This window comes from Heterocephalus glaber, unplaced genomic scaffold (assembly GCF_053883595.1).
Source record: "Heterocephalus glaber isolate CG9 unplaced genomic scaffold, H.glaber_assembly_v1.0 deba00001608, whole genome shotgun sequence".
In the NCBI taxonomy this organism is placed as follows: domain Eukaryota; kingdom Metazoa; phylum Chordata; class Mammalia; order Rodentia; family Bathyergidae; genus Heterocephalus; species Heterocephalus glaber.
In genome coordinates this window covers 19,238,717-19,255,803 of record NW_028258379.1, presented here as the reverse complement: position 1 = coordinate 19,255,803, position 17,087 = coordinate 19,238,717, and the positions used below count along the sequence as shown (strand labels likewise).

The following is a 17,087-nucleotide window of genomic DNA, read 5'->3' as shown; positions in this document are numbered from 1 at the left end:
CATGAAAACCTGTTAACCATAGGAATTTGCCATCAATTCAGGAGCAAATTGTACAGAAACTGCTCCCAGTTCAATGAATTTGATTTCCAGCATGAAGGCCTGTCTTTCAAGTTCTTACTCTAGTCTCCACCACTAGACATCAGAAGCTAACAGACCAGGGGATGGCAGTCTGGGGCTGCTATGAAGACACTCATGTCTGATTTTAAATTAGAAATACAGAAAATTAAATAGTGACAACAGAAAGACTAAATGTATTTCTCCATTATTTGAGATCATTTAGAGTTTCCAAGCAAGCGTATTTTCTTTTGAAGTCTCCTATTATAACATTTATCATACACTGAAATATGAAATTGCATTTACCCAACAATTTCTGCTCAGATTCACTAAATCTAAAGGAACTTTAGGGGCCGGGGATTTAGCTCAGTGGTTTCGCTGCCTGCTGCATAGGCGCAAGGACCCGAGTTTGATCCCCAGTACCAACCCCCCCCCCCCTCAAAAATAAAGGAACTCTGTCGAACTTTGGGAACTAGAATTACCTCTAAGCTCTTGATCTTACATGTTGCATTCAGAACTTCCAATTAGTTTCCATGCCAAACTTCTAATTTTTTACAGGGGTATTTAAGAAAGTGGTTTGCGAATAGTTGGATGAACTAATGTCATCAAGAAGAAACAAACTACTAAGAAACAAACAAACATAATATAAAATGAAACCTTTTCTGATTAAAAAAATGACTTAATTCCAGTTATACATTTTGGCTTGGCCAAAATACTATGTGTGTGTGTGTCCATTTGTGTGTTGCTAAAAATCAAACTGAGGGCTAGGTAAGTGTTCTACCACTGAGTTATATCCATGGTGTCCCTATTTAGCATTCCTACCAGAATGGATTTTTAAAAATTTCATATGTCTTGCTAAATTCACCATATTCAACCTATATTATTTACAGGCTATATTATATTGAAAAAGTAATTAGAAATCCTATTCCCTTCTCTTAACATCTTTAAGAACTGGTTACTTAATCCCCTGAGCCTTAATTTCTTCATCTCCAAAACAGATATAATTCTAGTAAGGTAGCAGTATTGAGAATATTAAATAAGCTGATATATGCAGAATAGTTATCATGTTACCCAGACAATAAATGAAATACCAAGTACATTGCAAAATGATGCATGTCATCAGATAACAATTTGGGTTTTCACCCATGAAAAGCCAACCAGTGGAGTTATTTCCAAAGGGGTTCAGTATTTATGTATGACAGTTTTCATTTAATAAAGACCTGGAAAATTTTCTAAGCATTAGTAGCATTTGTCACTACCCACGTTTAGATAATGATAAGGCTAATAAAATTCTCTATCTCACTGCGTATGATCACTGTCATCAGGGGATTTGTTCTTTAGGCCACTGCAGCATGACAATAAATCCAAAGTGTCACAAAATGAAGTTCCAAAAGGTAAAGAACAAGGTGTGAGAGATGAGGCAGGAAACAATGTCATGTGAGCACTACAACAGCTCACGGGGTTTAGCATTTGGATCCTGCATATTTTGGCTCTTGCCCACCAGTTGTTTAGTTGATAGCCTTCTCATTGGAAACAAAACCATTTCAGCATCTCTTTGATCCCCATGTCCAGTCTCCAACCCCAATCACATCAGCACTGAGAGCTTTCTGGAATGGCAGTCCTATCAATATTAGTATGGACAACAGTCTTACTTATTTTATATCTCTTTCAGTGATGACAGGATATATTCACATGCATTCTCTCATTTGATCTTCCTCATAATCTCATAAAGTTGTCTGAATGGTACAGTAGTACCTTGGTTCATGAATTTAATTTGTTCTATGATTTTGGTAAAGATGCCCATCTTTGTGTTTATGTGGTAAAGATGACCATGGTTGTCTTTGTCACCCAATGCCTAGCTTCCAAACAAAAACAAAAATTTGCCAAATGCTTCTCTTTGCAAACCAAGTTGTTTTCAAAGAAAAGTGTTTGCGAACCGAGGTACAACTGTATCGTATCTATATCTCCATGTGTGTGCATACAATGTAACTATTACTTGGTGGTGGTAGTGGGATTAGACACTGTGTCCTCTGGTTTTGCATTAGTAATACCCATGACAACTAGCAAGGAAAGAAATGCAAAATTCTGGTAAGAGGACTGGAATAACAAAGATTATATGCTGTCATAACTACCAACAAGGACAGTAAAGAGATCTTGTATGAAAGAAGTATAACTATAGGTATGGAAAATCATCTCTGTAACTACTCATGTTTGAAAATTTATCTCAATTGCTTTGATTTCTGTAAAACTTCACTACCTAGGTTATCTTCTACCCTCTGCACTTTCTTTTAACTCCCTCCATTTCTTATCTCCATCTTGCAAATTTATTTATATATTTCCCAAGTTCCTAATCATTTATTTCTCTGGATATCTTAACAAACCTCAAGGCTTTCCACTGTCATTGCCCAGCTGTGACTTCTCTTCTCGAGTCCCCACTTCTAGAACTGATTCTTCGTCTGGGTTCATTACACATCACATTTACAGCTGGGTATCTCAAGAGGCTGGATTTTGTATCATCAAAGGCAAACTTTTATATGTCCCATTGGATGGTTGTTATGAATGAATAACCTTCCCGGTCTAGATATTCATCACTTCTCTACTTTTCTCTCCAAATAGCTGTCAATAATTGTTGATATTACCTCTGAAATCCCCCTTGGTTTTATACTCACATTTTTTCCTATGACCATAATCCTACACTAAGTCCTTAAGAATATTTTTCTTGGACCACCAAAACAATAGCATCATATCTATTTTCTTGAAACAGTCTTTCACCAGAGCTAAGATTATCTTCCTAAAAATTAAATTTTAGGCATTTCATCTTCTATACAAAAACTTGTGATGTCTTCCCTTTGCATTCAGAAGCCACTTATCATCAGTATAGCCTTGAAATTCTTCACACTACATTCCTAAAATCCCTACAAAGAAAGCAAAAGAGAAAGATACATAAAAGCATGGCTGTCATTAATCCAGTATCTCCTGTGTCCTCACCAAGCATTTTCTCATGTGTTATTATAAATATTCACATAGACCTGCAAGGTGGTGATGTTATCATCTACACTTTACATAGTAGTCAAGCGACTCAACCAAGATCGTTCATTAGAGCTACTTTGAGGCAGAGTTAGAACTGGAATCACAAACCACTTGACTCAGAAGCATGTGCTCTTCCTGCTATTCCATATTGTTCTCTTTGCTCACATGTCCTTTATTCTGGCCAGAATAAAGAACTCTTCACTAATTAGAGAACATAGCCTGCATTTCTTTGCTTTGATATTACACTCATGTTGGTATCTTCATCTGGCATGATCCTTTTTCAGGTTCCACCAAACAAAATCTGAACTACCTCATCTGTGTACATACAAAACCTTTTGGCAAAGAGCAACCTTGGTACATAGCTGATTCAGTTTTAAAAAACAGTGTCATATGTACGATGCTCTTTCCCTGCTGGATGTCAACCTTTTGTGTATCTCCAAATAAATTATTGTTCCATAAATATGTGTTGAATTGAAATGATCACCACTATGCCTTGGACTCTGAGACTTTCATTAGGAGAGTAATCATAATTAAGAGTCAGAACTGCTTTGAAAGCCCATTCAGCCATTTATTAGCAGTACTGTCTTGGGAAAATTCTTTAGCTTCATTAAGCATTAGTTGCCTCATTTATAAAATGAGGATATTAATAGTGACTACCTCATCAAGTGATCGTGAGCTCAGAGTAAGACAGTGTAAACAAATTTCTTGCACAGTGTTCTGTATCTGATACTTTGTCAATCAATATTAGTGGTAAGTGGCCACAATGTTAGACATGGAAACCCTCTTCAATATATGGTCTTAAGTAAATGTAACAATCACCTAAGCCATTAAACTAACTTCCATCTTCAGAAAAGAGAGGAGAAAAAAAGTAAACTGAATTACTGAGGTTAACTAAGGAGTCAAAAATAGAATATGAGGCTGAATTGCCAATCATCTCCTGCCATCCTGAGGATGAATTGATTTTAGGACAAAGGCTGACTTGTTGGGATCAACAGGACTTATCTTTAGGTGATTCTGGGCTCCGAAAGTGTCATATCAGCCCAGGGAACATTAGGTCTGGCTGTCAGTACTGCCTTTGAGGCTAATCCAGTTATACAGTCCCCTGTGCCATCTATCAGTGAAGCACTAACAAGTTGAAACAGCAGCGGTGACAGCAGCAGGATCTAAGCATATGATTCTGTGGCGTGGGTGGCTAATGAATTCCCCCATCAATACGCTGAGCTTCCCTGCCTTCAGAATGCAATCTGGGATTTAAAATCCATCATCTACAGCTTCAGGGAGTCAGTGAGTTATTTCTTGCCCTGTTGCACTGAACAATACCCTAGCAGTAATGACTGGTAACAGTGTAAGCGGCGGGACAGTGAGATAATTCATCTAACTGGTAGAGTTAAGGCAGGATTGCCATTAAGTCACATGAACGCCAGCACTCCCTTGATGGCACCTACAGTTTATCATGCTGGTTGCACTTTAGATTCATATGTCTGAAAAAAACCTGTGCGGCTCCAGCTGGTTTCACTCATTTGGTGACTGCAGCCACCTAGGAGCGAGGCCTTCGGGCTGGTTTTACATCAGTAGCAACATGACCCCTTCTCAGAATTTTAATTACTATGAGGAAATTTCAGAGGACTGATTTAAATTTATCCATTTTTTAGGAAAGCAAAATATAGTATTTTCTCTGTAATAAAAGAGGTAACTGAAGAAAAGTCTTAAAGTACCAACAATATTGAAATCTATCTTGTTTTTAAATGTTGTGTTCTCTCAAGCCTGTCAGCTCTGGGTAAACCAACAGTGGTCACAACGTCACTGACACACAGTGCGTGGCCTGGCACAGAGTAAGTTCTCAGTTTATCCACAATGAATGATGCTCATGAATTAAATTCTCTCAACCTTGATTTTTTTATAACTGATACTATGCATTCATTGAGGATTGTGAAACACGATTCCTCTAACTAATGACAAAAGTTATAGTTCTTTGGCCTCTGCTTTTCATAATTGCCTACCAGGCATAAAATATTTTATACGTACTTAACTCAATTTTTATGGTTGTATTCTTATACATTTTGTCTGCATGTGAAATTTATAATTCATTTTTTCTTCATATTTTATGAACAGTTTTTATTCGCATTTATCCTTTCAGGTTACAAGTTTACTTGGTGACAGCAGCTACTGATCTGTACACAGTTTCAGTTTTCTGCATTAGGACTATGATTTTATCAATCATCCTTTTTGGGCTCTATTAATCCCCAAGTATAGCACTCTGGGTCTTTGTCCAGTACTCATGGTGGGCCCAAACCATTTTTATAATAGCCCTATATCAGTAAGTTTTCCTTTTGGCTGTGTCTCTTTATTAGGGTTGTTTGGTTGTTAGTGATTTTAGTGAGTAGTTGTCATGAACCTCTTTTTCTTTTCTTTCCTGTCCTCCCCATCCTGTGCTTCTCCTTTTCTTTTTTCTTCTGCTTCTGTTTCTTGCAAAGTTGCATGTCTTCTTTTTTACAGTTAATGCAATGAGAGAAGGAACTTGAGGCAGGCTGGGTTACAGGCTATCGGTGAGTCTGGAGCCCTTGGAGTATTATGTGAGAGGAGAACAGGAGAACTGCACATCACTTTGTGTGGCATGGGGTGGAGACACAACACATTACAATGAGGCACTAAGAGAGTAGCAGTGCTTAACTAATCCCATTGACCTGATTCAGGCCCTTCTCAGGGGTAACTACTTTCTCCATTGTATACTAAAGGGACATGCCTAAAATCTCAAGTTCAGATTTGGTGAATTCACAAAATTTGTGAATTTGATGAGTTAGGATAGAATTTTTCTCTGCAAAAAAACTCCAACACTTTTATAAAAGTACTTTAAATGAAACACTACTTTCCACTGCAAAACATACTCTTTCCACTGATGTGTGTGTGTGTGTGTGTGTGTGTGCGCGCGCGCGCGCGCACTTGTTATTACCTAGTGGATATTTCTTTAAGAAAAGTACCATTCTAGACTTGTACAGTCATCTGCTGATAACAGATAACAAACTGCTTCTATATAGTTTATTTCAACTGACCCTCAGATAAAGACTAAAGCATAATGTTTTCCTGCTCATTTAAGAAGACAAAGTCAAAGCTCCAAATGGTGGGCTGGTTTCCTCAATCTCAATAGTTGACTTGGTACTAACAGAAATGAGACTGGTATCCAAATCTTTTGGATTCAAATTAAGGGCATCTCTCTGCTGTGCCATGCTGCTTCTCATAACCATGGATTGAATCTAATCAAACAGATTTAGATAGAAATCTCGTGGCAACAATTGAGATGTGAGAAATCACACCAACTCCCGTGCACATCGCTGCCTCAAGTCCAGCTTACATAAGCAGTTGCCTCATCCAATCCTGGCTTCCACTCTCTTCTCCCACCTTCTTCTCCAATTCTGCTGGGACAGCACAGCTACACTGGAAGCTGCAGGGAGGGAGCCCATCAGGCCCTCTCCACACAAGTGGCTAATGATCTGGAAAAGCTCCTAAGCCCAGAAAACCCAAAGAGGCTTTTTTCACTAAGAACAAACACCAATGAAAGGAAATACAGAGCCAACCTGCGGCGCGCAGCACTCTGTGGGAAACAAAATTGTGCCTGCTGGACATCTTTGTTGTTTACTTATTCTTTCCCTCTTTACTTGCATTACCAGTCTCAAAAACATCAACATTTTTCTGTGTTCCACTGGAGATTCCCCTATGTATGGTTCTGTAGTCAAATCCAGTGCTAGTAGTGGCCAAACCCAGCCATGAATCTACGATAATATCCACCCAACTTCACTGAGGGCTAACCCAGCAGTTGTTGACGGTTTACTGTAAATATCCCACATACAGACAGCCAAAATGACACATCCAGGTCAGCAATTTATCAATGCAATAGAGGTAAGGAACAGACCATTTATTACATTTCAGCTCTGATCTCATTTATCCTCCAGGAATCTATCTGAATGCTATAAATTATGGAAAACAATATTGCACAAACCAAACTTAATAAATACCCAATTTCTCTACAGCTGACACTGAGGGAATGTGACCAGTATCCTTTGTGGGGGGTCCAATTTTCCAAAAGAGAACATTTTACCATTCTGAAAAAGGGCTCTGTCTATCTGATTGATACTCCTTTGTCCTCCCTACCTTGTTTTACCTGAGTATCTACATTGTCAGTGAGAAAAGAAATAGTTGAGGAAGGTTATAGATTCTTGTCAAACAAAACAGATGCTCTGAAACATAAATTGTCACTGTTTCTGAAAGGCTCATAATTAAAAAACGAATCCAAGAGGATTGACTGTAAATTGCACACAGGGAGAAAAAATTAATAAGTTGTCTTTTTTTCCACCCAGAATTAAGTACATGAAGAGAAGCTAATTGTTGCCCATTTCTCCTCGACCTTCTATTTTGCAGGTGGTGAAAGGAGCTTGTCAAGTGCTGAATGATCGCAGTAACAGGCACTTCATGGTAATCCTTTCTCTGGTCCTATTCAATTTTACCCTATTGTGTAAAAGGAGGTGAGGGTAACATGACATAGCTTCAGAAAGCTTAGATATGGGGTCAACAGGCAGATGTCACTCACAAGCAATAGCAGTCCCTCTCCACATATTGAGCAGATTAACTCTTCAACAATAGATTTCAGGGGAGGAAAACTTATAATTGAAATAAGCATTAAAAAAAAATCCCTCTGCCCCAAGACACTCGGTCCTCTGCAGAATCTCATTTCATGCACATGTAGCTCAACAAAGACTTTTCTGCCTTTGTCAAGCATATTTCATTATGATTTTATTAATATCACAAGTAACAATTGAGGCAGAAAATATTGCACCATGGAAATGTGAACCAGAAACAGAAAAGTGTTAGCTAATTTTAAATAAATGATTCCTAAATTCATTTAATCTCTTGGCCTGATCTCCTTACCCTCTTCCTGCTCCTCCTCCTTCGCCTCCTTCTTTTCCTGCCCTCCTATACTCCTTATTTAGTGAGGGAATTTTTATCTATCACTGTCTGTCAAAGGCCACTTATCCCCCATGAGGCTCAGGTAAATGACAAGATTCTGGTTTGAAAAGAAAGGATCACAGAGGGGATGACCTCCACTCTCTTGACTAAAACAACAGATAATATAAGCAAATTGTGACCTAGGAAAATCATGCCCCTAGCACCTACCCCACTCGGTCTTCATGCCTCTTTCCTTCTTTGCTCAACGATTCACCTTATGACATTAATGCCCTCTTTCTTCCAGCTTTCTTTACGCATTCCTGCCATGCACATGCCATTGCATGTCCTCACATTCCTCATAAGCACTTCTCCTCACTTCTCCCCACTCTCTAAATGAAACTCAGATCTGCCACAGGCGCTGACCTTTGCTACTGTGAAGAGGATCACAATCAGGGTATTGCTTGTTTGTTCTGTAGTGCTGGGGATAGAACCTAGGGCTTTAAACATGCCAGATAAGCATCGAACCACTGAACAACACTGCAGCTCCAGACTGACCACTTTAAATTAATTAGTAAATGATTCAAAGACTTCCAGTATAATATGTGTTTAAAGAAGATAACTGTTTGTTTTTCTCAAAGGGTTTTAGTGAATAGGGATTTCTAAACACAAAGAAAAGAAATGGGAAAATTCAATCATATAGGAAGGATAGTGTGTAGCTTAAAGCAGGTGATAAACATGCCATGAATACCCACTAAGCCTCATGTCTGTTACAGACATGCCTGGTGGAAGCCAGATTTCTTAACTGCTAGATTCTCCTTCCTGCTGTCTGCATAAACCTCAGTGTAAAGGTCAAAGTGAGAGAGGGAAGATGAAGCTCATGACCATTCTTGCTCTGTGGGTTGTTCCTAGAGTGGCTGCTATCTCAATGTCAGAGTTCCCAATGCTCTTGGAAGAGCACTTTCTCTTCTTTTAAGTAAGCTAATTTGGGGATAAAAGTGATTATCACAGTGCTAATGTTCATGCTGCATACTTCAAGAATTACCACAAATTGCCTTCACAACCAGTTTATAAGACACACAATTTCTTTCCCTGTTTCTTCTTTTCTAGCTCTGTCTCCCTCTCTGTCTCTGTCTCTGTCTCTCTCTCACACAATCATTCTGGCTAATTTGAATTTATACTCTTTTAAAGTCCATTTTAACAATGACCATCATAACAATAGTATCATAGTGCTTTTGGTTAACACCAATACTCAAAGAACAAAGCCCCCCTTCCCCATATAACCTAAATGGAACACATCTATAGGCAGGCTTCTGTCCTCTTCCCTTGTTCCTAGAATTTATCCACCTACTTGGCTCTGAATGGTCCCTCAAATTTCATGTGTTAGACTTAGTACCCAATGCAATAGCGTTGGGGGGTAGGAAATTGTGGAAGGTAGATAATTTTTGTTATAACAAAGCTTGCAGGAGGGGCTCATTCTCTGTGTTCTCTGCCACATCTCAAAGACAGGGCATTCTTCCTTTGAGGAGCATTGTTCAACATGTCATCTTGGAAGCTCAGAGTCCAAGCCCTAAACTGCCAACATCTTGATCTTGGATTTCCCAACCCCTCAAACTGTGACAAACAAATTTCTTTTCTTCATACATTACCCAATCTCAAGTATTCTGTTATAGCTGCAAGAACTGACTAACACATATGTTCATATTTCTTCTTTATGCCTGCCATCACTCTCCTTATTTTCCCAGTGAGTTCTCTTTTGTGAACTGCAGGGTTGATCGAAATCATTTACCTCCAGACTAACCCTTTTCCCTTTCACTAATGGCTCCTAAGCTCTTTGTTTTTTGTAATTTTCTTTAGCACAAGGAAGCAAAACATTTAACAAACAAAATCACTTTTATAGATTTCAAAAGTCTTATAAGAGTATCTTACTAGTTATTTATGGCTTCACTTGCTTAGTGCATCTTCTTAAATGGCCCAATTCAAGAAGCTAGTTTTGTAATCAAGTCTTTCAGTCCCCTAGTTGGATTCTTTTATTCTCATTTATAGTAAGCAGTACAAAGAAATAATACACGAGGAAATAATTTTTAAAACTGGTTTCAAACAATAAGAGCAAATATTCCTATGCTTAAGAGGGCCATGAACAAGTCAAGCTCCCTTCAGAATTTTGTAAATTTTCCCATTGCCTTTTCTGCTGAAAAGATCAAGTGGTATCATTTCTAACCCAAGCTTTGAAGAAAGTCTATTGCAATTTCCCAGAATGTTTCAGCAGTAGGAACATCATTGCAATAAGCCCATTGTTCCCCAAGAGGGCTCTACACATTTTAATGGAAAATTTCTGGCATTTTTGCTTTTCTAAAGAGGCAAAATAATATGCCAAACCTAATGTGTATGCTTATAGAGAGTACACACTCTAATGGATGCAAACAAATATTTATTACTTGAATCCCCAAATATGTATAGAACCAGTAATTTTCAGACACACACAAAAAGAGAATTTATAATGGCATAAAATAGTTATATTAAAAGGTTTTATTGAAGTGAAGTTCCCAAAATCCACATATCAATTTCATTAAAAGATTCCCAATTTCAAGTGATCTATCCAAAATTAAAAAAAACTCTCCCGTTAAAGTTTGATCTCAATGACAGGAATGGGAAAAAATGGATAAAAGTACATTGTCTGACTCTAAAAGATGCTTATGTCTGTGCCAAATCATATTTTTCCTAGCAAGTCACACTGAATGAGAAAAAGGAGATAAATCATCATGAAAATGCAAGTGAGCTGGTAATAATAGCCTAGTTATAGCTGCCATGAAATAGTCATTAAGTTATGGGCAGCATAAATCTCACAGAGTTTTGTAAATGATGGAGGTTGTTAGAGGCCAAATAAAGACAAAGTATAGTAACTATGGCTGCTTTCCTTTTTGCTCCTTGGCATGGCTTTTTACAATGTTGAAACTCAGGCTTATAACACCATATGGTTCCAGAGGCATCTGAGAAGGAATTTCAAAAGTGCAACTCTATTTAAGACTGTCTTCCACATTTTGAGGTGATCTCTTCTAACCAGCCCTTTCTTGGGGTCCTACAAAGAGTCATGCTTTGCCTACTGGGTACAGGCCAGCTTCTAGCTGAGTCACTAAGCTGCCCCTGCCAAAGCACGCTGGAAGGGCAGGTGCTAGAAATGGGCACTGCCATAAACACAGAGCTTGATACTTCTGGTTCCATCCAGCCATCTCCCATTCCAGAGATCAGCAATGAAATCCCACACTCTGCTCCCCTCTCTGGAGGTGCACATTAAAAAAACTCTGACTCAGAGATTCCCATTCAATGTTCCTTTTCTTCCTTTTCAGAGACTGGGACTAATCCCTGGTTGATCTTTTTTTTTTTTTCCTTAATGGCTTTTCCCCCTTCTATTTAAACTGAATTCTTATTACACCAAATTAAATACATACTTTCTAGTCTTGACATCACCAACTAATGAGAACAATTCCTCTCTTTGCTCTTGGTAGCTGCACTTGGGGTACTTATGGATGGAAATCATGTCTTTCTTTAGCCTACTTTCTTAACTGAAGACTGCACAGGTGATAAAATGGGTTAATTGTGGCTATAAAAATATTTTCTATCCTCATAATGAAGTAATTTTTTCCTTCAAATCATTTTAATTTCTTACTCTTGCACTGTGTTCTTATGATCTGCAGGGACTGGATGCAGAGTCTCATCTGGCTCACAAACACAAGAACTACAGCAAAATCATCAATGTGCAGTATGCACCAGTAAGCTCTCAGGTACTGTGCTGGTTTCTTGGTGCCCCTTTCACTCTGGCACTGAGGTGAGAACCTCAGTTTCTATCTCACATTCCTTACATCTGTACAGGCACATTTGCAGCCGAGGACAGGGTTTGTGAAAACTGGCTGAAAGCTATACTTTTGAATTCTTTTGAAATACAATCACATGCTTTAAGATATGTACTGTCCGTGACAAAATGGAGTAGCTCTGACAGATGCTGTAACCTGCAGAGCCTGGAATATTTATTAACTGGCCATTTACACAGTTTGCCAACCCCCAGCCTAGGAGATCATTTGCATTCAAGTTGGCCTCGCTACTTGCACCAGGTAAGTGAACCACACTGGGTAAATCTCCCCTCTGTACCCCAGTGGTCTGTAAATGTTTTATGGCAGGTCAAATCACACAGCTTCTAGAGGGAATGTTCCCCATATTTGTGGAGTAGAAGGAACAGCTTGTCATTTTTATCATTGAGGCATTCTAAGCATGCTGGTTCATAAAGTGAAGGCAATTTTATAAAGTGCACCTTTACCATGTCTGTGCAGACTGTTCTGCTGCATTTATCTGACTCACCAACTCAGACCACCAGGAAGACAAGAGAATCCAGGCCAAGGCCAGGTACTCACTATGTGAAGCTGGAGGAAGTCGCCAAGTCCTGGAGCGCTGTCAATGCGTACTAAGATCCCATCCTTCACAGTGGTGCTGAAGCCCACAGCCAGGCGGTCAGAGCGCGTGCTGGGCCTGTCATTGGCTGGCCAGGTATAAAGGATGAGGCCACCACTTTTCCCAAAGATGTACGTAGCGCCAGCTGTGAAAGCAAGGAGAGCAGGTGACATGAGGGCGCTGTGTGACACATTGGCAGCTATGGCACACTGGTGAGATGTATGGAACAGCTGCAGAGAGGAAATGTCCCCCAAAGGGCAGTATTTGGGTATGGAGAGGGAAGGCTTCCAAAGCCTCAGAAGGCATCTGTCACCCCAAATTAAAAATGAAGGAAATGGAATGAATAACAAAGCAGATGGTAGTGAGAGCCATTCTTAACATCTACAGTTCCTGCTCATAATAGCAGAGGGCAAAAATGTGCTATGCCTAAGAGATTTGGTACATGGGACAACGTTTCTGTCTTCTGAGACAGCAGAATTAATTTTCCATCTTGGCTAGGAAAGGCCCGATGTAGAAAACTTGTCCCGCATTTCTTCCTATGGAATACTCTAGGGGTGGAGCCAAGACCAGTTCTGGGGACACTTGCAAAGGTGTCCCCTCCTGCTTTCAGCTCCTCCCTCTCTACAGAAGAGAATGCTATGGAGTATATGCGACATGTTATCCTTCCTAAAGCACTAAGCCACAATAAATTCCGAGGTATAAAAAAAAATCTCATCTGTCCTCTTTGAAAGGTCACCATCCTAGCTGTATCAATTTGCTCAGTTTGTATATTACAAGCAGCATAACATTATTTTCCTTTCATGAATTTCTCAATCCTTTGGAGATGGCCTCTGGAAAATTCTCCAAAGTATCTGGAGAATTTGGGAATGTGGTATGTAAAGTTTATGATTAATTCTATATGCAAAACAGTGTTTGCTCCTTACTATCCATAAACACACTCAAAGCTTCTTAAAATTAGAAATGTGGGTGTAATGATTTACCCTTGATATCTCTCCATCTGTGAAGAATTTAAATAAGTCCCTTTCTGTAGATGATTACAAATGTCATCACTGTTCCTTTTATTCTTTATTTGGAAAACTAGAAGGTTACTTGGTGATTAATGTATAAAATCACCAAAAGTACAAATCAGCCTGTGACATTTCATGACACTTTATAAAATTTTACCCAATTCTATCCTAAATACATGGTGCATTGTGCTGTAGAGATACTTTCATACTCTATGAGGAAATACTTTTATCATCACAAAAATGAGTGAAAAATTGGTAGCAACAACAAAATATGCATCAGGCTTTACAGTTCGCAAAGTCTTTTTAAATCTATTAGCTGAATCTTCACTTTTGTATGAGATATTTCATATAGTACCAGATTTTCAGATGTGGAAATAGAGGCTCTAATACCTGAATTGAATCAGTGACACCTTCAATAAGTCCCCAGCCTGGGACTCCTAACTCCAAGAGCCTTTTCTACCCTATACCAACATGAATACATGATGAACTGCACCAAGAGGATTGAGTCGTCCGTTCTTAGTTCTTTACACTTCTCCTTAGACCAAAATGGAATGAAAACAAAGCCATAGCTCTAAATCTGGCCTATTTTCAAAAGCCCTTCTGGCTCTTCTCGCCATACAAATAGTTTTACAAACCTCCTACTCTGCTTGTATTTCCCCCACTTTCCTGTCTACAACTCTCAGTGCTGCAAAATAAAGGGAAGGAACATGTTAAAAGACTGATACACAGCTCCTTAGATACAGTGGTTAGGAGTTCACAGTGATTTTTATTTTTAAGTAAACAACTAACACCTTCACCATGACAATATTAGATGGGGCAAAGTAGATGTAAAATCCAATTTAACAATTTATTTTAATTGCATCCAGTATTATGAATTTATGGTCACTGTGTTAGATCATTCTAACTCCATAGTTGAAAAGGGCAAAAAGATACAGAGAGTCCAGTACATGGCTTATTTTATTATGTAGAAAATGGTAGTAAAGCATATGTTCTTGCTACTGTATTTATTAGTGAATAAAGACCTTGAGTGTTCCCACAGGCAAACCTGCCTTTAGGGGAAGTTCATTAGAGTTACAATTTTTACTCTGATGATGTCGCTTTCTCTTTACTTCCTTGTTTTGTTCTTTTGCATGGTTGTCATGGCTTGTGTTCCGATGTCCCCCCAAAGCCTCATGCGATGGTACATGTGGCATTTTCAGAGGTGGCTGAATCTAGAGTGTGTGAGGCTGGAATGGATTCATGGTGCAATGCTAGGGTCAAAGGCAATAGGATTAGGGTGTGAGTGCTGCCCACTCCAAGTATCCTGGATAAGATATAAGGGATAGAAAGAGATGTCCCTTGTTGCTTTGCTACCTTATGCCTACTATGAACTGTTTATTCTCTGGGATGTCACTCTGCCTTGGAGCCAGCTGATTATGGACTAAAACCTCTACGAACTGAGAGCTAAATAAACTTTTCCCCCTTTAACTTTGAGCATCAGATATTTTGTCCCAGCAATGAGAGAAAAGTAACTAAGACAATGGTTTTAAAAAATAAACGTTTGATAGAAAATGCCTACAGTCCCAGAGGAAACTATTTTGCTTTATATTTTCAAGTAAAAAATAGTTTTGTTGTCTTTAAATGTGGATTACAAATCAACTTTTTTGGGAATATTTCTGGAATTCATTGAAGATGTTCACTTCTAAGCTGAGCAATACCACATTACATGCTTTCTTTTCTGAACCTAGGCTATCTAACTGCTAGTTTCTCACTGTGCTCAGTATGGTAGTGCTGAGATCATACTACATTTCTTAATAATCAGTATCATGTAAATTTCTTTCTGAGCACCAAAACAATGATTGGTTTGACTGAAGACAAAATGACTATTGTGGCATTTCACACTGCAGTATTTTCAAGTTTGTAAATAGCTGACTTTGGTTTTCAGGGTTCTGATGGACACCGAATTTCAGGAATGAAATCTCTGCACACTCACCACTCACTAATCAAGATTAAGTGGATACATTTTGTCTTTCAAGATGGTACAAGTATGACATATTATTTAACCCACAACCCACAAATAGTGTATCTGGCTTATTGTTTCATAATTGCCTAGTTCATGTGATAGGACTGAGGGTGATATTGGCAGAGCAGGATTTAAGCATATGAAGATGCATTCTTTGGTGCCTGCCCCGTACGTTTGTGGTGGGGAAGAGTAACTGGACAGGAGAAAAGGATGTAAGAGATTTCAATGCAGTGACGTACGTGTGTGGTGGGGAAGAGTAACTGGACAGGAGAAAAGGATGTAAGAGATTTCAATGCAGTGATGAGGGGAGTCCATAAGCAATCTAACGCAGTTGCACAGTAAGCTATAGGCAGGTGATGTATGGTTTCTCACAGAGAATGAGGGATAAAATGTTTTTCTAGTTCATTTTTTTCCCCCAAGATTCTTAAAGCTTTGGTACATTTTAATGCTTATTTTACAGGAATTTAATTTTTGATGTCAACTCAGCCTTTCCTTAGCATTGCTTGGATAATTATTGTTATTATTGATTTTACTTGTAAACTCCAAGGCCCTGGCTTTATGATGCTGATTTTATTTCCAGTCACATAACCAAAGAATGTATTACTCTTCTTGGAGACTATATAAATAGAGAACTATGGTCTTGTTTAAAATTCACCTTAAATATAAAAATAGCATGCGTGCATACATACATGTATATGTATACAAATATGTGTATGTATGAAAAATAAGAAAAATAGAGTTAGAAAGTACAATTGCCTACCTGTCATTTACTTATTATTTTGTCTATCAAATGGCCTCAGCAAAATACTCAAATACATTGTTGGTTGTATATTTGTGTTTTTTACATGCAAACCAGCCTTCCCAGAAATAATTTTCTATTGCTATTAAAATAGAACAAGTTTTGAAAGTACCTCCCAGGGGCAGCCTGAGAGAGGCAAATTTATCGTTTTTTGTTTGTTTGTTTGTTTTTGGTACCAAGTTCAAATTGAACTTGGGATCTTGTACTTGGGAGGAAGGCAGAGGAACCACTGAGCTAAATCCCCGGCTCTAGAGATGCAAACTTAAAGAGAAATAGATTAATTGCCATGGACAAACATTACATATATAATAATTAATCAATTACTTAATTATGTATACAACTTCATGTGTTAACCATGTTGATATAAAGTGGGCTAAGGAACAAGACACCAGACTCCTACTCAAATCTCTTTAAACATTCCCCAAAAACAAAGTCTCAAATCCTCTGGCAATAACGCCTGTCTGCTCTCTTCTATTATTTCAGGTCCCTTGTTTCTGTTTGGTCACTCCTTCATCAAGTTTCTCCACAGTTGTGCTCTTTGTTGTAAATTGACTAATTCTTTTGGAACATAAATGTACTACCAATGACATAAAATATATTCTGCCAGTAAATGTGGTTATTTCTATTAAATGGAAACTATCTTTTATTCATATCAATTACCACACAGCTAATAAAACCAAAGTGGAAAGACCTGTGGCTTTGAAGTTGACAAATGCCCCTTCTAGATAATGGAGGCGTAAAGCTAGATGATTTCATAATGAACGTTGGCTTCAGGAATATTGTTTCTCAATTTCTTTTACTTGGTTCTATGATATCC

General features: G+C 38.4%; 1 protein-coding gene across 1 annotated transcript in view; it reads right to left on the bottom strand.

Moving 5' to 3' along the window:
* Nrxn3 (neurexin 3) overlaps nucleotides 1–17,087 on the bottom strand; it is a 1,580,164-nt gene that overhangs the window by 353,897 nt on the left and 1,209,180 nt on the right. Inside the window, 1 exon segment of the mRNA XM_087195138.1 lies at nucleotides 12,426–12,607. Within this exon segment, the coding sequence (XP_087051264.1) occupies nucleotides 12,426–12,607 (182 nt within the window).